At 40.6% G+C, this 27,375-nt stretch overlaps 1 protein-coding gene across 2 annotated transcripts; it reads left to right on the forward strand.

Annotated features, from left to right (window-relative positions):
- The first annotated feature begins 3,396 nt into the window (after positions 1-3,396).
- Positions 3,397-16,498, forward strand: TASL (TLR adaptor interacting with endolysosomal SLC15A4). 2 transcript variants are annotated; one of them, XM_024742833.1, is made up of 2 exons: positions 3,397-3,638; positions 14,912-16,498. In XM_024742833.1, the coding sequence occupies exon 2, from the start codon at positions 14,924-14,926 to the stop codon at positions 15,839-15,841; it is 918 nt and encodes a 305-aa protein (XP_024598601.1). In that variant the 5' UTR covers positions 3,397-3,638; positions 14,912-14,923; the 3' UTR covers positions 15,842-16,498. The 2 variants fall into 2 exon arrangements, with proteins under 2 accessions (XP_024598601.1, XP_024598602.1); XM_024742834.1 differs by having other exon boundaries at positions 14,923-16,102.
- Positions 16,499-27,375: the final 10,877 nt, after the last annotated feature.

Genomic DNA, 27,375 nt, shown 5'->3' on the forward strand with positions numbered 1-27,375 from the left:
AAAGAACCTCGAAAGGAGAAAGTGAGGAGGTAGAATAATTAGCAGTGTGCAATGACACCACATCCACTGCGCGATAGTAGGGAGACCTTCGTAAAAGAGGGGTGGCATCAATAAAGAGCTGAGTAAATACATTATTATTGGAACAGCCATGCACTGGAACTCTATGTAGTTATTAAAAAGGATGAGGTCAGGACTTCCCTGGTGGCACAATGGATAAGAATCTGCCTGCTAATGCAGGGGACACGGGTTCGATCCCTGGTCCGGGAAGACCCCACATGCCGTGGAGCAACCAAGCCCATGTGCCACAACCACTGAGCCTACGCCCTACAGCCCGCCAGCCACAACTACTGAGCCTGCGTGCCACAACTACTGAAGCCCACGTGCCTAGAGCCCATGCTCGGCAACAAGAGAAGCAACCGCAGTGAGAAGCCCGCGCACCGCAACGAAGAGTAGCCCCGGCTTGCCGCAACTAGAGAAAGCCCGCGTGCAGTAACAAAGACCCAACGCAGCCAAAAATAAATAAACAAACAAATTAATTAATTAATTAAAAGGATGAGGTCAATCTGCATGTACTGACATTGAAAAATGTATACAAAAAACACAAGTGACAAAACAGCATACATAGTATCCTGTCACTTGTATACAAAAGAGGACACATGTAATCGTTGAACTGATGAAACTGAAAATCATAATTGCCTCTGGGGAGGGTCCCGAGAGCTAGAGATCAGATGATGAGAGAGGTTTAAGTTTCACTGTACACTTTTTTGTACCACTTACAATTATTATCATGCGGATGAATTTTTTTAAAAACAAACTATTAAAAAAGATTATTGAACCGTGTCAAATACTACGGAAATGTCAAAGAGGTTATAGCCTGAGATAAAGGTCATTAGACTTGATGACTAAGGGGCCTTGGGAACTTTGAGAAAGTAGATTCAGTTGGGTCATTTGATATTGAGAGAGAAAACTGTATTGTAAGTGGCTGGAGAGCACACTTCAGGAAGACAAAGAATTTATGCTGAAAGAGTTGAGGTTTGATGGAATAAATTTGGGAACTGATCAGTTGTGTGTATGTGCATATATACACACACATATATATTTAACATATACAGACATACATTTCTCTAGTTATGGGAAAGGCAATAATGGGTTTTATCTGGAACTGACAATTGGCAAGTAGGACGTGACAGAAAGACAAACTGTTGAGGAATTTGAGAGTGCTGGGAAGAGCACTTGGAAGTGAGTACAGGGTGGACTTGCGGGGAGCTAAGTATAGATGACAACATAATGGAAATAGCCTGGAGGAGGTTTTGACACCCGGAGAGGTAATTGAATAATAGGAATAATAGCCATTTAGAGGCATACGCCATCCAGCAGATTGACAGAAAATTGTATTTTAAGATTTCAGCTACAAAGGATGTAATTCTGCTTTATTATGGTCACCAAAGAGAAAGCAGTTTAAAGCCAATTTCAGAAGCTCAAGTCTTACCAAAAGAGCAAACTTGACATAGTGCCAACTTTTTGATCACAGAAAATATTTGCTGAAAAGGATGATTTGCATAAAATGAGTAACTTAAGAGACAAAATCAAGGGTGACTATAATAAAAATTCTGCATACTGCATTTGAATAAAACAATAAATGTGACTTAACTCAACCTAGAGCAGACGGAATCACCCCATAGTGGTTATGGCATGGCACTGCAGGTGAGCTCATACGGATCCCATCAGAAAGTGCTTCCAGAAGTAGGTAAAACCGACTCTAGGATATCCACAGTATATCTGGTTGTGGTTGAACCTACACTAGAATGAAATGAAACAATATCTAGCCCTGAAGTTGCTATAACCTCTTGCTCACAGCTAAGTTCTTGATAGGCTACAAAAGCCTGGCGACAGCCCTGGGCCTGATTTCATAGGATTATACTGCAAATGAACCTGCCCCCAGGGCCGTAAGTCTGGTCCTTCTAGTGTTAGCAGGTCAAGTCAGATTTGGGACTAATTGAGAAACTGTGTTATGGCTTATATGTGGGAGCCTGCCTTTTCAACTGGATCTAAGTAATGTTCCATGAAATAATGCAGAAAATTAAAAAAGACGCTAACCGAAATAAAACGTCAGTACACTTTTAAAGGTATAACTTTTCAAGGTAAGTCATAGATCAAAGGTAAACAAAAGAAACCCATCAAGTGGAAATGTTTACATATTCAGAGTCTGGAGCTTAGCTTTGATTAGAGTTAGGTAGAAACAGGCAACAGGAGCAGATATTATTTAGGGCAGGATTATTCTTTGTTGCTCTAATTGAAGCCATCAGGGTAAACTAGCTAAATTATTTTAAGAACTCTAAACATTTTTCTGCTTTTGGGCAAAAATAACTGACCCATCTGTAGACAGACTTCTCTGAACTCCAGTAAAGATATAGATTATAATTCATTTGGACTGTAAGATCAAATAAAATTAAATATGACTTAAAAATACTATCTTTCAAAATGGAAAAGTCATACATATACACAGTAGAAATTTCAAAAGGATATGGCGTGAAAACTAAGACTCATTCTCAAAAGGCAATTGCTTGTTTCTAGATCCTTGTATATCCCTACAGAAATATTCTATGCATTAGCAAAAAATATATATAATCATTTAAAAATACAAATTGGAGCATATTCGGTCTTCCATGTTCTTCCTAAACAATGTATCTTGGAGATCTTTTCCTATTATTAGATATAAAGCCACCGCACTCTAACAACTACCTAATTTTCTACAGTAGGGATATACTCTCAGGTATTTCGCTGATACCCTATTTATATTTTTTTCCTAGGTGTTTCTTAATGCTGCAACAAATATCTTTTCACATGTCTTCGTGTACAGGTGCAAGTATATATCCCATGGATAAATTTTAGAAATGGTACTGCTGGGTCAAAGGGTATGAATATTTAAACTTTGGGGAAAAAAAACTTTAACAGACACTGGAAAATTACCTTTTGAAAATGTTCATAATCTCACCAATAGTGTATCAGAGTGCCTGCTTCCCCACAACCTTGCCCACTCAGAGTACTATTGAATTGTTTTTACCTTGGTTAATTTGAGAGAGAAAACTGTTTTCATTAGCATTTTTAAAAATTATGAGTACAACTGAGAAATAATACTTCTTAAACATTATAGGTTAATGATGAAACAGGGAATTTGCTAAATCATCTCTGACTTGGCTCTCTTTGGGGAGAGGGGTTCTAGAGAATTTCTTGTTAGAGGAATAAATTTATGTCGACAGGGTTCTTACATAATGTATAGCAATAAACTATTTTAACCAGAGGCACTTTCATAGATAGGTTTCATTTTTCGAAAAAGGGGAAGAAACACCATTCTGCGGCTCGATGTGGGTTTGTCAGTTATTGCCTCCCCCTTTCTTGGGACTTCCCACACTTCTTGAGCACAAGTCAGACTTGAGCAAAAACAACTTTTTCCATAGGATCAGTTATAAAAAGAATGGCAAGCGCAACGAGCAGCTTAGTTTCTTGGTCTTATCAGTGAAGTAGACTCACCAAAGGCTTGCGAACATTTCTGGCAAAAGCACTGGCTGGCCTGTTCATCTCTATATGGTCAATCGTGGTGTTTCTGCAGGACCAAAGGCACAGACTGGTTAGTGAAGGTAAGCAAAGGAGGCAAGAGACCCTATGGCTGTGAACTTTTTCTGTCATTTCTCTTCCTACCCTTTCTTCGTCCTTTATCATCAGAACTCAGATCCAATCTCATGACCATCTAAAATGCTTTTCTCATTTACCAGATCAGAGGTGAGTGGGCATGTAAACAAGCATTCAATGGAGTTAGACAATAAAGAGAAATGCAGTCCAACACTCCCCTTCTCTTACCTCATGTTCACACTTTGGACATTTCTAACAATTTTTCTTTTTACCGAAAAATTTTGACTGGTCTGATCAAATATTTGTTGTGTAATTTATTCAGTCCCCGTTCACTAACTGCTACACAGGTTTAGCATCTGCGTTTTTTAAAGAAGGCCTAAAAACCTAGGCAGAATTTTGCAGGGACAGCACCACTCAAATTCGGTCACAGTGATGTAGTTTTAGAGATGAATACAATCACAATATATTCCAATGGGATTTAACTCTCAATTATTCATTGGGCGAGCTTGTGATAAGTGTTTTTCACTGTGGCAGGACATACTCAAAGTAAATGTGATCTACAGTGATGATGCTTTTCTAATTGCCATCTGGGTGATTTGGGGAAAGTCTCCCTGTTGGTACTAAAGACAGTACACGCACAGGTGGGCTTTTGTTTGAATTATTTTTAGACCTGCTCAACCATTCTTTTCTTTGTGTGTGCACATCTATTTGTACTTAAATATAAACCTGGTTTGGCCAGAATATTCATATTGATATTTGTAGACCATTTCTTGCATAGGTCAGTGTAAGAAGATCGTGTTTCTGAATTTGAGAAGCTTCTTGGAGGAGTGCAGAGTATTTGAAATTTGTGTAAAACCTTCATATTATAATGGTAATTTGGGGAGATATACAAACATGCACTAATTTTATTATCTCAGAGCAAAGTGATGTTTTCAACAGTTATTTCAAGTTACTGAAACATTTCCAAACACAGACCTAATGATTATCTTAGATATATAAGATATTGTCCCTCTGAACTCTTCATAAACATGATAGAATGTAAATTTGCCTTCATTAGCTAACTATAGTTACTTTCCCTCCAATTTTTGTTTTGCAAAGTTTCAAACCTATATAAAAATGGAAAGAAGAGTATCCGTACAATGCACACACGTTTTTACTATGTAGATTAATCAGTTGTAGCATTTTGCCACATTTATTTCTTTTCTCTTGCTATGTCTCTCTCTCTCTATGTGTACGTAAACACACATACACACAGGTGTTTTCTTTTTTTTACCCTGAACTGTTTGAAAGCATATTGTTGACTTTAGGATACATCACCTTCAAATTCTTGACCCTGTATCTCCGAAGAAAAAGAGCAGTCTTCTACGTGATTATAATGCTAAGGAAATTTAACATTAATACAATACTATTATCTAATATATGACCCATATTCAAATTTCTCCAATTATCTATATGTCCTTTAGAGAGTTTTTATTTTTTAAATTTAGGATCCAATCAAGTATCTTGCATTGCATTTGTCTGATATGCCCACAATTAAGTAAATGTTAATGGTGATAGCCATAATTAACAACATAATTAACAATGATTAAGAATTATACCACCAAGGAAATTTAACATCAATCAACTCTATCATGATCATTTTTCTTAGTTTTTTAGTCCTCTCATTTTATGTCAAAATACTTTAAAAGTATTTCAAAAAAGTGATCATAAGCTTTAATTTTTCTGTTTGTAAGACATAAAGACAGAATATGAAGAAAAATCCAAACTATGATAAAAATATATTTACTAATATGTCTGCACCAAAATTTACATTTTCTGAAATAAGGAAATTCATATCCAGATAAAGCCCTTGAAAGTAGCTGCTACCTTTAGTCATAAGGATCTAAGTAGAATTGAACAGAAAATTATTTACTTGTTGATGTTAATATGGAAAACGGAGGCCTTTTAACTTACGATTATATTATATTAGTCATCAAATTAGACTTTCAGGAGTTAACTCATTAAGTAAGAATCACTTCATATTTGACAGAAGAATCGATAATCCCAAATTACATGTTTTGTAACAGGAACTGAAATACAAAGTAAGTGATACTTTAGAGCATCTATCAACAAATACCACAAAATATGAAATAATAGGGATATAATCCAAGGTATATGATTAAGTGAATGGTTATTTTCATTTCTAAAGAACACGGACTTTCAAAGGTAAGGGTCAGGAAAATGCAGATGCTTTTTCATATAGCGAGATCCTTCCTAAAGAAACCCTTTGTTTTGGGTAAAGTTCTTGTATTGTTCGCCAAAAGAAAAGAAAAACCCAATGTAATATGGATTTGGTTACAGTATCATAACTAGATTATGAGCAAAGTAATATTCAAGTTTTTCAATGATAACCCTTCAGTGGTTTATTTGCAAGTCCCCCAAATCAAGAAGATCTTTAAAAATCATAGATTGGAATTAAAGGATCTAGAATTTAGATTATAGGGGAAATAAAGAGATGAAGAGATGAAATGGAGTATTTTGAGGATGGAGCGGTATTAAAAATAACATTTCTGGTATATCACCTACATATAATCTTCACCCTCAAATTTGAGGCAAATTTTTGCCTCAAATTCACCTACATATAATCTTAACAAGACAGTTTTCTTCACCCTCAAATTTGAGGCAAAAATAAATGTGCTCATCTGATTGGAAAATGAAAAACAAATAGCGTGTTGAAGAATATCAGTGGAAACAGTTAATCTCAGACATTGGTGGTGAGAAAATAAATTGGCCCAAGCTACTTGAAAGGCAATTTGCAATAGATGTGATCTAGTAATTTGGCTTCTCCAAATCTGGCCTGAGGAAACATTCCTGCAGGCATATGCAGTGATTGCACACAGTGAAAAAGCAAGAAAAACCTCAATGTCTACTATGAGAAATTATTTGCTAACGTGAGATGTGTCTGTAGATGTACTATTTTCTGTTAAAAGGCAGATCTATATGAGCAGGCATGCTGACAGGTGGGAACCAAGCTGCACCCCAACTAGCTAGGCTATAGATTGTCTATGAAACAGCAGATAACGTTTTCCTGTCCTTATTTATGTGAGGTTACATCCCATGATGCTCTGAGGCAGCCCCATCCCACTGTCTCCATTTTTTGTGCCACGGTAGAGGCCTTCTCTGCACTGTCTCAACCAGCTTCGCAGAAGTCTTGGTTTGCATGCCTGCGAACTGTCTTTCCAGAGATAGGATCTGTTTTGCCACCTTATCACCCCCAACGCACACCGGCCCCCCCACCGCCCTTCCTGCCAATCCTCATTCTTCTGCTTTTCTTTCGCTATTGCCAGTTACTCTTTCATTCAAAGGACTGTCCCAATGATTTACTTCGCTGTTTACGGTAGCAACTGGAATTTGCTAAGGTTCTATGCAATCCTGATAAATATATTGGGGTAGGGGAGAGAAGAATTTAGCATTTCTAATTTAGGGACCAGGATTCTGAATGGATGGCCAGGGGCTCTGAAAGGTTGAGATATGAGACTTGAAGGGTGGTGGTGGAATGGGGGATGGATAAGGAACCAGGGCTCTCAGGATAGAAGAAGAAAGGGACAAATGCCTGGGATGGGCATGGGATTTGGGAGAACAGGGAGGAGTTCAGCATGGCTGGCATCCTGGGTCTTGTGGGAACAGGCAGAGGTAAGATGAAGAAGGCAGACAAGAGGGAGGGAGACACAAGAGGGAAGAGATATGGGAACATATGTATACGCATAACTGATTCACTTTGTTATAAAGCAGAAACATACACACCATTGTAAAGCAATTACACTCCAAAAAAGATGTAAACTTAAATAAATAAATAAAATAATTTGGACCAAAAAAAAAAAAAAACCAGGTATCATGAGGGCCTAACGTGTGTGGACTTCATCCTGGAGGTAATGGGGAGCTGCTGATATTTAAACAGGGCATCTGTAATACTAAATCACTCTGCGGTTGAAAAATGAAGGGCAAGATGACGCCAGGCTATAGCTGTGGGAATGGTTAAGGAAACTGTTCATACGGTCAGATTAAAAGAGCAGAGGATAAATTATTTGTATATCTCAAAGACATATGAACATTGATACACAGTTGGGACATGTGTGTAGCCCTGTGGGGTGGGCACTGGCTGTCTTCTTGGAGCTTTTCTTTCTGTACTTCACTGCACCTTCCTTCCTTTATTGGGCAAGGGTTGTTATTAAAATGGAGTCAGGGCGGGTACCCTTTTCCTGGAAGGACTAATTGCTTGTCGTGATTGTGTGATATTAACTGCTCTCAACTAGGCAGTAGGTGTGATATGTTTAAGAACAGATCACACACTTTGGGGTTAGTAAATTGACTTGAATCTTCCCTCCACTACTTATTTGCTTTGTGACCTTGGGAAGGTCATTTGTCCTATCTTAATCTCAGTTTTCTCATTTGGAAAACCCGGATTATGATAATATCTAACAATGCACTGTTGTTGGAAGATTAGGGGTAATGTCTGGAAAGCACCCAACACAATTGTTTTTATTATTGTGCCCTATCTCAATTACTGCATCTGCTTTTTGACTTAGGTCAAGGATAGGCAAGCCATAGCCTATAGGTCAAACCGGCCCTTTGCCTGTTTTTGTAAATAAAGTTTTTTTGTAAATAAAGTTTTATTGGAACACAGCCACACCCATTTGTTTACATATTGTCTGTGGCTGCTTTCCTGCTATGATGGCAGAGTTCAGTAGTTGTGATAGAAACCTAAAATATTAAATATTTGGCCATTTATAGAGAAAGTTTGCTGATCCCTAAGTTAGGTTTTTCCAAACATCCCCTCTTATAAATTTTTTCCCTCTTTAGTTTTTCTCTTTGAATCCATGCTTGTGTTGTTTCAGTGTAAATTAAAAGTATGTCTATATTGGTAGTCTCCAGCCTCGTCAACTACCGGTTTTCTCCCAGACTACTGACACAACACAACTCCAGTGGTGACTGTCAGCTGGCCATGAAGTCTACACACTTAGAGGGGCTCTGCCAGGAATGACCAGCTGAACGGAACCAAAGCTTTTTTTCAAGCACCTCTGGAAAGCTGTTGGATCATCCTTGCCCCTTGGGATTATGACTCAGAAGGGACTGGTTAGTCAAGTACTTCCTGGAGGTGTCCTCTAGCCTTTTCACTTATTTGTAGGGTCCTGCAATGGACAGTTTTGGGGATCTTGTTGCTCTTGGTCAGTTCCATCAACTGAGCGGCCCTCACATGGACAATCAGCAGAGACTCTCGATGGCGTGGCGGCTCCTCGCGCCTCTCACCTCCTCCTCCCCAGAGATGCACACCTGACCTTGGCAGGGTTCTGAGCCTCTACAGGCCAGTGATGTGACCCCAAAGGCTCAGATCTTGTATCCGAGGCCCCGGTTTGGGGCAGCCACAGATTGTTTTTCCTTTCTTCCCTTTTTTTTTTTTTTTTAAATGAGAGCCGCTTATTTCTTCACTCATTTGAAAAGAGAGATGGGGGGAAGAATCCAAAACAGAACAAGCTCTTCTGCCTTATTACCCTTTTATCAGAAAGACAAACAACATTTGGGAATAATAGCCTCTCAAAGTTAGAAAATATGGCCAAGAGCATTTTTTTCTAAGTCTAAAGGTATGGCTTCCACTGTTGAGTACTGTTAAGTGATGTTACTCTTTAAAATATTTGCACTTCATACTTTTGTGCTGTTTTAAGGACTTGTCTTGTTAAGCCATTTCTTCAAAAAGTCCCATGAAAATGATAAAGGACTACAAAAATTAAAAATATCCTATGGGAGTTCTACTTCAGTGGTTTATTTGCTGTGGTATTTTATTAAAAATATTTATTTAGAAAGAAAAAGTATTTCTATGTACAGAGTTATAACATCAGTTTTATGAAATCCAAGTAAATGATTTAACAACGTGCTGGACTTCAGCACATATTTCTAAGTTGTGAATTTACACATCAGGTTAATTTTGGTATTCCCCTGTCTGATAATGATTAACGGAGGCTAAATCTGCCTAGAACATCTCATCTGCAAATGTCCTTGAGAGTCTTTTCCTTCACAGTTAATCAGTCATGGAGAATTCCAGATATATCTCTATCTTCTCTATGATGAGAAATAAAAATTCAAGCAATAAAATACCTTTGAACAATTGAAGTAATCCATTGGCTTAAGTTTTATTGTCTCAGATAAAATTAAGTCAAATATGTTAACATTTGTTTAAAGTATATCTTTTATAATACCTTTGAAGAGTGAGGTCTTCTAAGAATTTTATAATCAATGAAATTTATTAAGAAAAATGCCAACAATTAATCAAAACAAACCCAAATAACTTTCTCTATTTTAAAATTTTAAGATGTCATGATATGTAGTACTAGTTTTTAAAATTATTTTATTTGTTTTTGGCTGGTTGGGTCTTTGTTGCTGCGCATGGGCTTTCTCTAGGTTGCGGCGAGCGGGGGCTACTCTTCGTTGCGGTGCGCGGGCTTCTCATTGCGGTGGCTTCTCTTGTTGCGGAGCACGGGCTCTAGGCGCATGGGCTTCTGTAGTCGTGGCTCACGGGCTGTAGAGAGCAGGCTCGGTAGTTGTGGCGCATGGGCTTACTTGCTCCGCCGCATGTGGGATCTTCACGGACCAGGGCTCGAACCCGTGTCCCCTGCACTGGCAGGTGGCTTCTTAACCACTGCGCCACTAGGGAAGCCCTCTGGTACTATTTTTATTCTAGTGGTACATTAAATGGTTTTCATAAAGATCAAATGAGTTAACATATATAATAATTTCACACATTATTACTCTCTCCATTGCTTGAGAAAAATCTTTCAAAAGCTGCTTTAGCACGCTCTCTGCTGCCCTCTGCTGCTAGCTTTTAGAAACTGATTTTGATTCTGAGTAATGCTCACCTCACTTGTTCTCTTCTCTTAACATAGTCAAAACCCCATGCAATATTAAAGTTTGAGGGGACTCTTTAATTTAATCCCACGTTCTCCATTTACAGATAAGAAGTTGAGTCTCTGAGAGGTTAAATGACATGCGAGCATGGGCTGTTTTCTTTTATTTCCTTCTTTTTTTTTTCTTTTGGCCACGTGCATGGCCTGCAGGGATCCCCGACCAGGGATCGAACCCGGGCCCCCTGCAATGGGGGCGTGGAGTCCTAACCACTGGACTACCAGGGAATTCCAGTGGGCTCCGTTTTCTGACTGACAGCATTTGAATGCCTGCTGGCTTTGGACAGATTACTTAATTTTGACATATATAAAATGAGCATAATAATAGTACCTACATCTTTGAGTTTTTGTGGGGATCCACTGATTCAGTACACAAAAAGCACTTAGTGTCTGGGTTGTAGCTAGTACTAAATGCTAGCCCTGTTACAGACCTGCCATTAACTAGACTAAAACCACAGCTAGTGGCAAGGTCAGAACTAGAATTCTAGTCCTTGACTACCAGTTCAAGAATTTTTTTTTGCCTTAATGAGTCTGAATAACAACTAAATTCTACCTTTGAATGTAGATTTTTTTAATGTGACCTGTTCACATTTGAAGCCTTTGTAGTCTCTACAAAGCTATCGACACTGCAGCTCTTGTGGCTCATTCCTCCTTGTACTGTTCAAGGCAGGTTCCCCACAGAAATTATTACGCTCACAAGCTTCTCAAGCCCCCAAACAGAAAATCCTACAGCCCACACTTGGGAGATGATTTCACTGTTGACTGTAACGAGCTCCCTGCCTGAATCTCCAATGCACACTTAGACACCTGCACTCATGTCAGACTCAAGAGGAGCTAAACTAAGCCCATCAGCTCTCTTCCCGGCTCCTTCTGGCCTCCCCATTTCGGTTATGGTCTCTCAAGTTCATCCCTTCTCTTCCTTTTCTGCTACTTTCCTCCTGGTTCCTTTCCCAATCACCTCAGGTGGGCATGAATCCAGCAGCCTCCTAACTCGGGTCCTTGACTCCAATCCTGCTGAAATTCCTCTTGCCCTTTACTGACAGATCACACCATGCCTTGAATAAGTTTGGTTACCTTCCAGAGCTTTGTACTGCCTTCAGGGTAAACTGAATGTCCACAGCCTTGCATGTCTCAACTTACCTCCCTGACCTTATCGCCCACTCCTCGTTCATAGGAATCTTTTCCTTTAGGCAGGGGGGTATCTATCCCTAGATATTAGGACATATTTTCTGCTTTTCCATCATGGGACCTACCACTGTACTGGTCTGCCTTGGGCTCCACACATCAGAATGGTAGGTCTCTTGTTCTACCAGAATTAAGGTACCAACAAAGCTCTCAGTCCACGGCAAACGGGGCAAAGGGCTCATTCAATACTCAAAACAAAATCCTGGACCGGCTTCCTTTACTGTGGTGAAGGAGTGGAGATTACCTGGAGGGGCCATAAACATCAGCCACATAAAGTGAGAGAAGAATCCACTATGGCTGATTGTTTAATATGAAAAGAAATATGATAAACAGTAGGCGATTTGGGATAACGACTGAATGGGGACAAGGGTGATTCTCAAGAGTGATTCTGCATTATCACCTTCGCTGTCTCCTAAGTCTGTGCTGTCCAGTATCTTAGCTGTGTGGTATTTTTTAATAATTTAAATTAAATAAAGTTAATTCGTTAATTAATGACATTGTTTCATTAGCCACATTTCAAGTGCTTAATAGCCACATGTGGCTATTAATATTTTGGACAGCACATATATAGGTCATTCTAGCATCCCAGAAAGTTCTGCTGGACTGCACTGCTTTGAGATTTTTCATTTGCTTCTTGAAGTCATTCACCCCAGCCTACTGCTTTCCAGCTTCTAAAATGTAATTGCTCTAGTCTCTTCTCTTGTTCTCCTTTTTCTTGTGTATTATATTTTAAAAAATCATTTAATGTTGTTTTAGTGAAGTTTGGGGGAAGAAAAAATACAGATATATGCCTAATCTGTTATTTTCCCTAGAAATCTTTGCTTTTCTCTACCTCAATGTGATCTTGCTTTTGAGCTCACATTCTGAGTAATCACTGTTAATCACACTCTCCTCAGCCACTTCAGGGGTCCCTCCAGCTTGGGTTTGCCTCTAAGTTCCAGCTTGCTTCCATAAAGCCGTAGGGTCAGCCGGGGATGTGTGTGTGGTGTGTGGGGTCGGCATTTCTGGCTGTCATCATGTAGTCCCATTGGCATTCACGGTGACTTGTCACTCTCCTGGCCCCTGGCTAACAGTCTATAGACATCATGTCTGCAATCTTCCCATCTGCAGTTGAGGTCTTCTCCAGGTTTGCAGGCTCTGGGCAGCATGCTGGTACGTGAGCAGACTTCACGGGGCAGGCTCAGGCCTGTCCGCCCAGGCATTCCATGCTGGGCAGGAGAGAAGAGAGACTTCGTGCTTCCTCAGGTTCTATGTGGGAGGTAGGGCACAGGCCTCTTCTACTCTGGGCTCCCCAGATCTATCTGGAGCGGTATTCTCTCCCTCCGTGGGGATTCCATCCATTGAGTCTACTGTTGATATGTCAATATTATGCCCTAAGTCATTTAGGGTTCTGGATTCCGAAGTTTAAAACCTCAGTTATGGTATCTCAAAAGCCATTTCGCTACAACTATGCTTTCTGCCAAGAGGTTCTGAAGCCTATTTAGCAACTCAAAAGCTGAGAGGTGTGTTTTTGCTCTGGTTTTCCAAAATGACATTCTGAGGTCTTGAAGGTGGAGGGCCCTACTGGCAGCCGGGGTGGGGCAGAGAGGGAGGGTCGTGAAGTAACGGTGTCACTAGTAAAGCCTTTATGATAAACTTTCTTGCTCTGTTAACTATTTTCTCACGCATAGAAGATCTGCCTTTTCGCCTGGATGTTCGGTTTGTTGAGAGCAGAACCGCATTGAAAAAGCTTTTTCAGGAAAGAACATTTTCTTACCCTTGTAAGTGTGTCCAGCATACGAAAATTACTTCACGGATTTGTTGAAGACCTTTAACTTTGTATCTTCATAGTACGTGACAGTGCCTGGAATGGAGCAAACATTTAAATAATTGATAAATTTGCTCAATATATCTTGGAATAGTTCCCCCGAAATAAACACTGAAAATATTACCCTTATACAATAGAAACAATTATACTAATTATACTGCATTAATAATATTAACTTTATACAATGAAAAAGTTCACTTGGGAAATAACTACATGACTATAAAAGAGAGGCTAAAATTCTTTTAAAAAGAGGATCCCTAGGATTAAAATAATCCTCTTCTAATTTCACTTGTCAATTTCAGGCTCAAGTCCACCGGTCTGTTTTCGAAGCCCAGCCCTCGGGGCCAAAGAGGACCAGTTCTCTTTGCTTTCGCCTGCTGCTCCATTGCCAGGAGTACCAGCACGTTCCTTTTTTAGAAAATGCAGCTGCTGGCTTCTAGCCTATTCTAGCCACCCCAGAATCCAGTGACAGCTGCTGAAGGTGGAGGGGTGGCACAGGTGGAGGAAAAGCTCACAGTCAGGAAAGCTCCTTGGTGACTAGGGTAGAGGTAAAAACGTCAGTTGGACACAGGGACATTTCCAGGACGTATCGTAAAAACTGGGAGGGATAGAGCAAGAAAGCCATCCTGGGCAGCAAAGGTAGACGAGGCTTCATGGTCCTTCATGACGGGTTGATGGTGAATTAATTTCATGCCATGCCGCTGCTGTTAATTATTTAATTCAAGTTAAGTATCTTTTGATTCCCTCCTAAATGCAGACAACTGTGCTAGCTCCCAGGGATAAAGTATGACGATAAGTAAGATATAGCTTTTATTTTCAGTAGAATCTGCCACAAATTTCCTCATTTTTTCATAAACCACTAGTTATGCTGCTTCCCCAGTTTGCAGCTTCTCAATCACTCTCCATTTCCTTCGGGGCAGAAGGCAAATGCCCTTGCCCGACTCCCAAGGCCCTTCAGGATCCAATTCCAACCTATTTCCCCAGTCCTTTCTGCTTATGCTCAGTGTCTTATATATGCCAACGAGGCCATGTCACCACATTCTCTTATAACTCTGTGCCTAGGGATGGAACTCTTAGCCTTCAGTTTAGCTGAAATGTCACCTTCTCTGAAACATACCCTGTCATTTCTCCTCCTTCGCCCCAGGTTGTTAATGAGAAACTTCTGGAAGGGTGGAAGTGTGCCCATTTCATCTTTATACCTCCAACACATGCTATGGCCCTGGTGCACAGCAGGCACAGAATGAGTACTAGCTTGGGGAATGAATGAAGTGAACTTATTTCTTGTCCTTTACTTTTTTGGATAGAACAACTGCCAATTTATAAAACTCCAGTCTTCTTTTCCCCCACTGTTACTAAGTCTCTTTCCAGAATGCTGTCAGAAGGGTATCTCAGTGGACTTGCTTACCGGAGCGACATCCAGCGGAGTTGTACATCTTATAACGAGCAGGTGGCTGAGGAAAAGGAAGAGAAGACAGAAGCCACAGCTGCTGCTACTCTTTCCTATTCCTCCGTGGATGAAACACAAGTCCGGAGTCTCTACGTGAGATGCAAATCCTCAGGCAAGTTTATTTCTTCAGTGCATTCAAGAGACAGCCAACGCAGTAGAAATCCGAGAATCACAGTGTTGCAGACAAACCCCAATCCCGTGTTTGAAAGCCCAAACTTGGCCGCAGGTGAACTATACAGAGACCCCAGCAGAGAGACCTACTTGGTTCCACCTTCCTGCAAGAGTATCTGCAAGAATTACAATGACTTACATATTGCAGGGGGCCAAGTGATGGCCATGAATTCAGTGACAACAGACTTTCCCTCTGAGAGCAGTTTTGAACACGGCCCTTTGCTGAAATCGTCGGAGATTCCTTTGTCCATGGAGGATTCCATTTCCACTCAGCCCAGCGACTTCCCACCCAAACCTATCCAGCGGTATTCATCCTACTGGAGAATAACCAGCATCAAAGAGAAAAGCAGCCTGCAAATGCAGAAGCCTATTTCGAATGCAGTGCTGAACGAATACCTGGAGCAGAAGGTGGTGGAGTTATACAAGCAGTACATTATGGACACTGTGCTTCATGACAGTTCTCCTACCCAGATTCTGGCATCTGAACTCATCATGACAAGTGTGGACCAAATTAGTATTCAAGTCTCTAGAGAGAAGAACCTGGAGACCTCAAAAGCCAGGGATATAGTCATTAACAGCCTTTTACAATTGGTGTCAACTGAAGTCAGCACTCCTGAAATTAGCACTCCGAGTCTCCATATTTCTCAGTATAGTAACGTGAATCCATAGAGAGGAGGCTTCTGTTCCTTTCTCAACTACTCAAATCCTAAGCAACAATTATTCACTTGTTCTGACGACGTACAGGAAGGGGTTGTCAAGAGCTAGATAAGAAAAGGTTGGCTGGAGGTCAGGTATGGATTAAGAGGAAATCTCATAACATTACATGTGAAGGAATGTGGGGAGAGGAGCTATAACGACTTCAAAGCAAGGGTTGGATAGCAACAAAGCAAAAATAAAAATGATCAAAAAAGAGATTCATTTAAGGGAATATAGAAAAGAAAAAAGACAAACCAAATAAGAATGTACACCATGGCAAAACTAAAAGCCAAAGGTTTCAGGGGAAGCAGTTAAGAATATGTTTGTCACTCAAGTAAATTCCTCCAAGTTGTTTCTTCTGGAGGGAAATGGACTGTGGAAGGCTGCTCTATTTGGGTATAAAGACAGGCTCAAACAGTCTTTAAGATATGTTTATATCTATCTTCCCTACCCTGTACCAGATCATTTAAAAATATATTCTTTATAAAGATTAAAACAGTGGCAAATTGCAATTGTATTTTTTATGTGTAATGATTACTTCGCTACAGCCACAAACACTGCCACTCAAATGTAATTCTGTTTACTGGGGGAGATGAAATTTTCTAAATGGAAAATACCAAACAGTGAATATTAAACTACTGCTTTATTTTGCCGTGTTTGATTTTCTTGTTGGTACTAAGCTTCAAAAGAAATTATGAGGGCTTCCCTGGTGGCGCAGTGGTTGAGAGTCCGCCTGCCGATGCAGGGGACACGGGTTCGTGCCCCGGTCCGGGAAGATCCCACATGCTGCAGAGCGGCTGGGCCCGTGAGCCGTGGCCGCTGAGCCTGCACGTCCAGAGCCTGTGCTCCGCAACGGGAGAGGCCACAAGAGTGAGAGGCCCGCGTACTGCAAAAAAAAAAAAAAAAAAAGAAAGAAAGAAAAAATAAATCTTATTTTTCCCTTCCTTTTCTACATGCCCTCTTGACCCTTCTGGAGCTAGGAAGGGGGTCTTCTTTATCCTCTTACAAGCTCTAGGGTCCCATGACATCAAATTCTGTAAATTCATGCACTGGAATGGTAGCTTCATGAGCACCTACCGTCTACTCCATTCCTCTAGCTCAGGGATTGGCAAATGATGACTCATTGGCCAAATCTAGCCTGCTACCTGTTTCTTTCATTGAGGTGTAATCTGCATATAACGTGTTTCACGTGTACAACATGATTTGCTATTTGCATATTAGGAAATGATTACAATAAATCCAGTTACATCCTTTGAACTCCCATGAGCTAAGAATCTTGGCAGACATTTTAAAATAAAATTAAGAATATTTTGTGATATGATAATTATGATATTCAAATTCAGGGTCTATAAAATAAGGCCTTACTGGAGCACAGCCACACCCATTCATTCATGTATTGTCTGTGGCTGCTCTCACACTAGAAAGGCAGAGCCGCTAAATGCGACGGACAACATATGGTCCACCAAAGCCAAAAGCACCATCTCTCCTTCCACAAAAGAAGTTTGTCAACCCTGCTCCACAGCAGTGCCCTGCCCATCTGATGGCTGCTTGACTTAATTCAGCTTCCTTGAGGAGGCCCACTCTGAGATAGAAACTGGTGAGCAAGTTTATGGGGGCGGGTTGGGAACAATCTCTGTGAGGGAATGAGGAGAACAGAAGAGGTTTCTACAGAGGCCTCAGGCATCGCAGGCTCTGGAGTTGGGGTGGCCCTTCATAACTGATCCAAATTGAAATAAGAGCGTTGGCTTTGGTTCTCCTGCTTGACCAGAAGGGGGCGTAACCTTAGCTGAGGCAGTTCAGAGCAAAATTCCCAAAGGGGAATCAGCTGTGAGCCTTTGGCAGCCAAGCTCCCGGCAGCCCCTGGGGGAATGATTTCCTCATGCAGGAGGAGGAATCTGGCTGGAGCACAGTAGCATCCTCTGCATTTCTCAGTATTTGTAGAGTGAATGATTTTTTTTTTTTACAACATGTAATATCATGTAAAAAACCTGGTTTTGAAATAATTCAGAAATGCTATTCACTGCTTTGAATATATAGTAGCCACTATGCATTAACTGCTTGCCATGGTGCCTGGCACCATGTTAGGCATTTTGTATGAGTTTCATATAATTCGCATAATAACCTCATGAGCGTATGCCTATTATCCACCCGCCCCCTAGCTTTTTGGCTTTTTTTTTCTTTAACACTGATGAGCAAGTTGGGCTCAGGGAAGTTAAGTAATTTGTCCAAGGGCACAGTGTGAGTGGTGGAACTACATTTGAATCCAGTTCCATTTAACTTTAAAGTCCTGGTTCTTAACTACTACCACCTGCTCTCTTGTTGACCACCGTATTTGTCTCATTAAAGACTGGTTTTCTACTCCAAGGGAAAAAGAACTCACTCATCTCTTTATCATTATGTTACTTCTTTTCTTTAGAGTGTTCTGTTTGGTAGTATTCATTTGCTTCTCTTCCCCCCTCCAAAACTTGAAGCTTTGATTTATTCATTTGTTTCTCCACATCCTTGCACATAGTAGGCAACCAGTTAATATATGTCAAATCCATAAACAAGTTTTGGCTGTGTTGGATATGGCATCTGATGGTTGAAGTGAAAGACCCATCAATATGAAAGCTAGATAATTTTGACTAGTAAAAAGCGCTATTCAGAGTTCCTACCCAAGAAGAAAAATGAATAAGCGAGCTTCATTTCTTACAGCAGGTTAGAGTAAATGGTATAATAAAAATGCGTTATAATAGTATCACAGATGTTTACCCTCTTGATTACTTGAGAAATGATTTTTTACAAAGCAGACTGGTTCATTCTTTTTTGAATGAGCATTTATTTGATGCTGCTTTTGGGGAGCACTGTGTATTAAACATACGCAGGAAAGACATGTGTGTGCGTGTGTACACACACAGAGGAGTAGGCCCTGTCCTCTGTAAGCTTGTTACGTTGGAGAGACCAGGCAAATAACTAAGGAACAAGTAAGGAAGCCACTTATTAAGCAAGACCTTGGCAAAGTGGTACAAACAGGAATACAATTATCAATGATTGCAACTCAAGTGTGGTAAGTGCTGAAAAGGAGATGTGCCCAGAGGTACTGGACAGCGGAGGAGCCCAGGGCAGGCAAACATTCCAAAGGGGAAGTGATGGTGTAAATTACTTTTGAAGAACAAGATAGGATGTAGGTAGATGGATGGAAGGGGTGTTCCAATCAGAGGCCTGAGTGTGTTCGGTACAATAAACAGTCTATGGCTGTAACCGGAGCTGAATGAATGCATGAATGAGCAGTATATTAACTTTCTATTACTACTGTAACAAATGACCACAAAATTCATAGCTTAAAACAATACAAACTTAACTTACAGTTATGGACATCAGAAGTCCAAAGTCATTCTCACTGGGCTAAAATCAAGGTGTTGGTAGGTCTGCCTTCCTTCTGGAGGCTCTGGAAGAAAATTGCTTTTCTTACCCTTTGGAGCTCCTAGAGGCCACCCCCGTTCCTTAGCTCATGACTGTGCACCGTTCTAACCTCTGTGGCCATCATCACACCTCGTCTCTGACGCTAAGCCTCCTGCCTCCCTTTTATAAGGACCCTTATGATTACATTGGCCCCACCTAGATAATTGAAGTTAACGTCCTCATTTTAAGATTCTTCGGACTTCCCAGGTGGTCCAGTGGTTAAGAATCCACCTTCCAATGCAGAGGACGCAGATTTGATCCCTGGTCGGGGAACTCAGATCCCACATGCCCCGGGGCAGCTAAGCCTGCAAGCCGCAACTACTGAGCACGTGTGCTCTGGAGCCAGCAACGTAAAGCTGTAACGTAGAGCCCACACGCCGCAACTAAGACCCGATGCGGCCAAATAAATAAATAAGCACTTAAACAGCTTCTTCAATTAATTACATCTGAAAAGTTGCTGTTGCCTTGTAAGGCAACATAATCACAGGTTCCAAGGATTAGGACATGAATATTTGCTGGGGCCAGGCAGGGAGGGGGACATTATTCTATCACAGATGGGACCATTTTTTTCTCTTGATTATCCAAAATTTGCCTCTCCACCATCAATCCTCCTTATTCAAGATGAATAAGTCCATGTTTGCTTATATATGTGAAATAGTTTGTTTCCTTTTTTGTCTGCTGTCATCTCATACTGTGTATTCTGTTTTGTCCATAGGCGTGAATCCACTTTTCCTCTTGCTCATTTTAGACACCCTTTTCTGGACTCTAATTCTACTTGTATCTTTCTTTCTTTTAAAATACGTTTCTTTTTTCCATTATAAAGGTGGTATCTGCTCACTCTAGAAAATTTGGATGACAGCAAAGTAGAAAATATCACCTCTAATTCCTCAATCCCCAAGAATTCATAGTTAACATTTTAAGTGAATTTCTTTCTCCATGTACTGTGTTTTGTTTGTTTTTCCTTTCTTTGAGTAGTGATTATGTTATCTTTGAATAAAATGTTGTATCTTCTGTTTGTTTTACTGACACCTTAACAGAGGTAAAAGTTCTAAAACTAATAGATTTGCATTATTCACATAGGGATAATCTCTTAGCTTTTTTTTCCCCTGTACACTATTTGATAATGTCTGATATTTTGCGGACATTTTCCCTGTGGCAGAGCACTGGGCCAATATAATCAGGAAATTGTGTATATTAACAATAAGGCCTCTGAGTTTTGTTAACTTAGACTTTGACATTCAATAAATATAATTTAGATTGTTTTCCTTTTCTATTGTATTGTCCATACTAAAAACCATCTGTCGTATTTTTTACCTACTCACACTTTAAATTCAACTAAATTCAACAAATATTTACTGAGCATGAACTGTTATACAAAGATGAGATTCACAGTCCCTGTTTAAAGAGCTCATTTATGTAGTACAAAACTTATTAAGCAAAGCACACTGAGTGTAGTCAGACATGTGCAATGACTATTTAAGGTGTATTGAATCATTTTTCTTTCAGTTTATCCCAGTTCAGTAGCTATAGCCCTTGCTTATCTCTATTTTCTTAGTTTTGGACTCTCAGGCATTATCGTAGGGCTACGACTAGAACCTTTTCTACTGAGCACTCCGGGAGGTGAGGGAAGGGGTAGGGGTGGGGTACCTTCAGTATGGACTTTAGTAATCAGCCCTGGCTTTGACCTTGACTTGGCCTTAATCTCAAAGTGGGCATGATGTGTGGCCATTGCACATTTGGTACTGAAACCTCTCCCCTCCTTCCTACAGCCCTTATTTCTGTCTTCCTGTGCCCAATGTCTTGCCAGGAACAACTCAAATATTGAAAGGAATGAGGTCAAGTAGAGAGTCTTTCAACATTTCACTGGAGACCTGCAGAGAACAGTTGTAAGTTGTTTTTGTGATTTACCAACTTTGGGGATTAGGAGGATGAAAACAACAAGGCAAGTGTGAGATTGGTTTTTACAAATTTTCTTTTGCAGGCTATAGTTAATTTTTTTCCTCTAGAAAAACAGAGGAAAAGATCAAGGTTCAGGGGGCGAATACTTCAGCTCAAACTGCAAGATGAATTAAAAGATATTTTGCACTGTCAGTATATCCCAGTCAGAAGAATGTTTTGATTTATCTGATTATTTTAAGTAAGACAAAGCATTTTGAGAGTCCCCCCACCCCAATATCCCCACGTGCTACACACACCTGGGGAGGTAGCATGGCTTGAAAGAGGACCGGCCTTGTGGCAGATGGGACCACAGAAAGCCCTGAAAAAGATTCCTGGGTTTCATCTGCAATCTAGAAGCAGGGAACAGCTGGAAATCTCAAGAGGCCATGTAGATGGAGCAGTGAGCCTCTTGGCAATGATCTATGATAACCTGTGTCCACTGATGACCAACAGTCTATAACTTAAAGGTCAGCCATAAACTCCCGATTTGCCCCCCACCATTCCTTGACATTGTGTAAGATTCCAGGACTGTGGCACAACCCTGAGAAGGATTAGAGAAGCCAAGAATGACTGAACTGATATTTTCTACCATCATGGGAAAATGGAAGTTCAGATTCAGAGATTCAGTTTTGTTTTTGTTTTTTTGCGTTATGCGGGCCTCTCACTGTTGTGGTCTCTCCCGTCGTGGAGCACAGGCTCCGGACGGCAGGCTCAGCGGCCATGGCTCACGGGCCCAGCTGCTCCGCGGCACGTGGGATCTTCCTGGACCAGGGCACGAACCCGCGTCCCCTGCATCGGCAGGCGGACTCTCACCACTGCGCCACCAGGGAAGCCTGATTCAGTTGTTTTAAAAGAGAGAGAGAGAGAAAGAAAGAAAGGGAAAGAAAAAGAAAGAAAAAAAGGAAGGAAAGAGAAAGAAAGAAGAGAAAGAAAGAAGGAAAGAAAGAAAATTACTTTTTACACATCTGAGTTGGTAGAGAAGTGGAGTTATAATTAGACTCCTACTCCTCTGCTGTGTTCTAGGAAGAAGTAACCTATGTCACCTACAAATTGGCACTTGCTGTCTACCCCTACAAGGATTAAATTATGAGCCACTGCAGCTGCTGACCTTCAATACACCCTGAGAGAAGTTGAGGGTGGAGATCAGAAATGAGGCACTCTGTGCTCTGGAAGAAACTGGCAGAACAGGTATTCAGAGAGGTATTCAGATTTTCCAGAGACGATTCTTGCATCTCCTCATATCTAGAAAAGCACTAAAATCCTTCATGGTGATATGTGCTCCCCGCGACTATCAGTAACCTTCACGAGACTAGCAGAACTTTATGCAAAAAATATGTGCTTGATTGCACGTACTCCCCCCTTCCCCAAATCACATATACACTGACCCTCCCCCCCACCTCTCTGGAGCAGTTTCTCAGAGCTATCTGAAATGCCGTCTTCTGGGCTATAGTCCTCATTTTGCCCCCAATAAAACTTAACTCACAACTTTCACGTTGTGCTTTTTTTTTTTTTCAGTCGACACCTAGATGGAAGTCTCCAACTTTCTAAAGTAACAGCATTAGGAGAGGGACCAGTGAGAAGCTATGTTTACTGCTAGTCCAATGAACATGAGCTGAGGGGAACAGGCAATAGAAATAGGGAAATTTCCTTCCTCCCTTTCCTCTCCCTTCTTCCTTTCTTTATCTCTCTTCTTTCCCTTTTGTTCCTTCCTTTAATTTTGTCTCTCTTCCCCACTCTCCCCATCCTTCCTCTTCCTTCATCTCCTCTGCGTGGACGTGCCTGGTTTTAAATCGCTCCCAGAATTCTAATTGCAAGGAAGCCTGGGAAATGTAGTTTTTGCTTTCAAGCCACTGCAGAATAGCTGGAGGGTGGAATGGATGTTGAATGCTAAGCCACTATGCCATCACACATATTCAAATCCAGGCCCTGATCTTTTTTTTTTTGGCCGTGCCGCATGGCTTGCGGGATCTCAGTTCTTGGGCCAGGGATTGAACCCAGGCCCCTGGCACTGAAAGCCTGGAATCGTAAACACTAGTCCACCAGGGAACTCCCATCGTGTGATTTTTTTTAATTGTTTCTGTACATCCCTCTGCCAGCTTCAAGTACTTTGCCTTCAACTTCCTTCCTACTCCCCAGTTGGAGGATTGTTATGGGGTTCCCGAAGTCGGCTCTGCCCACAGGTGCAGAGAGCTGGAATTGCTTAGGCGTTTATATAACCCTGTGGTGGTCTGTTATAAACTGAATATTTGTGTTCCCACTCCTCCAAATTCATATGTTGAAATCCTAACCCCAAAGGGGTGGGACTTACAGGAAGTGATTAGGTCATGATCATGGAGCCCTCACGAATGGGATTAGTGCCCTTATAAAAGACACCCCAGATGATTAACAGAAACACACTACTATTAATAGAATACATAAACAACAGGGACCTGCTTTGTACCACGGGGAACTATATTCAATGTCTTGTAATGACCCATAATGGAAAAGAATCTGAAAAAGAAGACATAGATACACATATACAGCTGAATCACTTTGCTGTTCATCTGAGGCTGACACAACTTTGTAAATTAACTATACTTTCGTTAAAAATTAAAAAAAAGAGACCTCAGAGAGCTCTCTTGCCCCTTCTGCCTTGTGAGGACACAGCCAGCAGGCAGGAGCAAGGAAGAGGGCTCTCACCAGACACCAAATCTACTGGTGCCTTGACCTTGGATTTCCCAGCCTCCAGAACTCTGAAAACTAAATGTTTGTTGTTTAAGTCACACAGTCTATATTTTTGTTACAGCAGACCGAACAGACTAAGACACGGCCCTTAGCCAACAACAGCTGAAGAAGGCACTACTAGTATTGATATGAAAGCCTAGCACTCTTGTCTCTAATTGGGACAAACTCAGGTACTACACTTCAGAGCTGCCCTGCAGGATCAGGCTACAGCTGTCCTCCTAAGGATTTTGCCAGAAGCTGCAACCTGGCTTGCCTTTTCCTACTTCCTCATCCTGCTATTCTGTTCCTACTTTTTTTTTTTTTAAGTTTATTCCAAGAGCACTTCCCTTATAAATCATTAGCACATGGATCTTTTCCTCAGGGTATGCTTCTAGGGAACTAAACCCCAAAATGCCCCATCCACCATAAGGCTCAGTGCCCCTATTTGTAGATCAAATCCTCACCAGAGAGAAGGTAGACTCCATTTCCTTCAAGCTCATGAGATCGCAGGAAGAAAAGGAGAGATTGATATGGGGGGACCAGATGGTCAGTTATGCATCCTGATCTCCCTTCTCTAATCTTGGAGTTTAGAATAGGAAGCTACAATAAATACTGGAGATTAGATCACGTAGCACCCATTCCAACCACCTTCTAGCTTACTTTTCAGCCAGAAGTTTATAAACTACATCTCGGGATTTCCTTGTCTCTAGAGTTCTGCATGGGACCCAGTTTCTTAACCTCAGTGTTCAACTTGGAGTCAGCAACATGAATTAATGGTTGCATGTGAGAAGGTTGATCATCTAGGAAGTAGAGGGGCTGAGGAATTTGACCTTCAGCTGTGGTGGAGTTTCTGGCATCCAGTGTCAAAGACCTGAGTAGCACGTCTGTGATAGAAGCATGTATTTTCCCAAGCTGTATTAACTCTTGATACTTTGCTCCTGAGAGTATAGCACCTACATCCATTCTTTGGTCCTTTCAGAATGTCTACCTAACATACTTTATTTTTTAATTTATTTTTAAACTATTTTATATTGGAGTATAGTTGATTAACAATGTCGTGTTAGTTTCAGGTGTACAACAAAGTGGTTCAGTTATATGTATACAGGTATCTATTCTTTTTCAAATTCTTTTCCCTATGGTTACCTAACATACTTTAATACACTTTTTGTGCTAAATCAGTCTATGAATCCTATCATTTGCAACTAAGAATCCTGGCAGACACAGGAGGTATTTAAGAGAAGCTGAGGTAAGCTGAGATGGAGTCATTTAACCACGTGCTTCAGAAACAAGGGACAGTGGAGTGGTTAGAAAGAGAACTACAGCTAGTACTCCAAAGCTGCCCTTGGTTCTCAAATGGCATCAGGGAATTTCTGCATGCCCCCAGTGGGTTGCCTACGGTCTAACTGGGTAGTATACCAGACTGGGTTGCTACGGCTCTGGTGGCTATAACTGAATGACATGCACAGCATGCTGGAGATTATGAAAATGGCCACAAAATATTTCTTTCCCTCTATCCATGCCCTTTGGTAGTGTACTCTTACAATTGCTTTGGCCAATGGGACATTAGCAAACATCATGTAAACGTTGGCTTGAAAAGCAATAGTGCACTGGAGTTTGCCCTCTTTCTGCTTTGGGAACTTGGCTGCCATGTGAAAAAGTCCGGGCTAGCCTGCTGGATAACAAGGAGTATGTGGGCTAGTAACATCCATTGCCCCTGCCCACCACCAGACATGTGAATGGGGACCTAGGAGGCCGCCCATCCCCCGGCTGATCTGCCAACCGACCGTAAATGCATGAGCAGGCCCAGCTTGCTCCCGTGAGCCCGGCCCAGACATAAAAGTGCCAGAAGAATCGTGAGTGAAAAAGTTGTTTTAAACCACTACATTTTAGGATGGATTATTAGGCAGCTAAAGCTAACTGACACATATCAAGACTTCAGAGAATTCTCAGGTACCACTGGGATCTAAGACCGGGCCAAGTTGTCAGGAAAACAGGTCAAAAATTGCAGCAGCCAAAATTTTAGTGGCAAATGCCAGGAGAACACCCAGGGAGGGGATCAGATCAATGCCATCTTATGGACTCCATCTTTTCTCCCCAGTGCCCTGAGGTACAGTTAAGCCCTACAGACTTCTTAGAAATAACAGTAGATGCAAAGAAAATCTGAAATCTGGGCTCTTCCAAATGAAACTCAGTTTAAATCACTAGACTTAATGAAATTTACCAGATTGGACTAAAACGTAAATTTTATTCTATTTTTTGTGGGGTGAACAAGGGTATACCAGTTATACAAGATGAAGGAGTTAGTGTAAGGTGACCCTGCATAGGCAAGATCATGTTTTCATAAATTATTAACTTCTGTGTAATTTATGATCATGAAAATTAATGTATCAATTAATTATTAATTACAAGAAGAATGTTTAAGTAACTTATGGTATAGCATTTGGTAAATTATTCTGCAAAACTATGTAAAATGCTATTTGGGAAGGTTACATAATAGTGTAGAAAATATTTACAATATAATTTTCAGTGCAAAATCACAACATAATATTGTATATCCAGTATTACTTATATTTTTATAAAATAAGTCACCTTTGCATAGAAAGTAGGCTGGAAGAAAGGACATATAATGTTCAAAATGCTTGTAGGTAATGGATAATGGGACTAGATGTGACATTGTCTTTCTATTTTTTCCAAGTTATCTTTAATGAAAATGAACTGTTTATACTGTTGATTCTGAATAATGTACAGTGTACTATATGATTGTTGAAGCTTCTTCTAGGTCTAAGATTCAATGATTCTAAGAATTCAAAGCTATTCACTGAAAAATGGTTTCATGATATATGATGCCTGTGCAACAACCTTAGTTATTTTTGTTTAGTATAGCCAGTGTCTAATAAATATGTCACCTATAGTCAAATAACAATTTATTATTGGCTAGAAGAAACTACATTCCTATCATCACTCTTCCACTTTTGAGTCATAAATAATAATAATTAATTCTTCCTGACGCTGTGGAATGTAAGTGACACTAAAAGACTTCAAGACAAAATGGGAACCATAGCAATTTTAGTGCCTCACACTTGGTGAGCATATATAGACCCACAACGGAGCTGCACATATCTAGAGGGGAGAGAAACTGTCTTCTAGAAACCCAATCCAGAGAAGAGAAGCTTCAGGTTTCCAAGAACCAAAGATCTGCATTCAAATATTTTTTTGGTAGGATTTTTGGAAGGTTTTTTTTTTGCAGCAAGATAATTCTGGAAGACGATGTGATACTGTAGACGTGGACTTATTTATTTTTATTTTTAAGAATCATAATATTTTTATTGCTATTTATGAAATTAAGGAAGACTCTCAAGGGAAATGGAGTAATAGAAGAAGCCAATTCCCTTTCCTTATCTCACTAAGGATAGAGGGTACCTTAG

This window comes from Neophocaena asiaeorientalis, unplaced genomic scaffold, assembly GCF_003031525.2.
Source record: "Neophocaena asiaeorientalis asiaeorientalis breed wild unplaced genomic scaffold, Neophocaena_asiaeorientalis_V1.1 scaffold993, whole genome shotgun sequence".
Classification (NCBI taxonomy): Eukaryota; Metazoa; Chordata; class Mammalia; order Artiodactyla; family Phocoenidae; genus Neophocaena; species Neophocaena asiaeorientalis.

What these genes read in the sequence shown, in the direction of transcription:
- TASL (XM_024742833.1), top strand. Translation starts at nt 14,924, where the DNA reads ATGCTGTCAGAAGGGTATCTCAGTGGACTTGCTTACCGGAGCGACATC.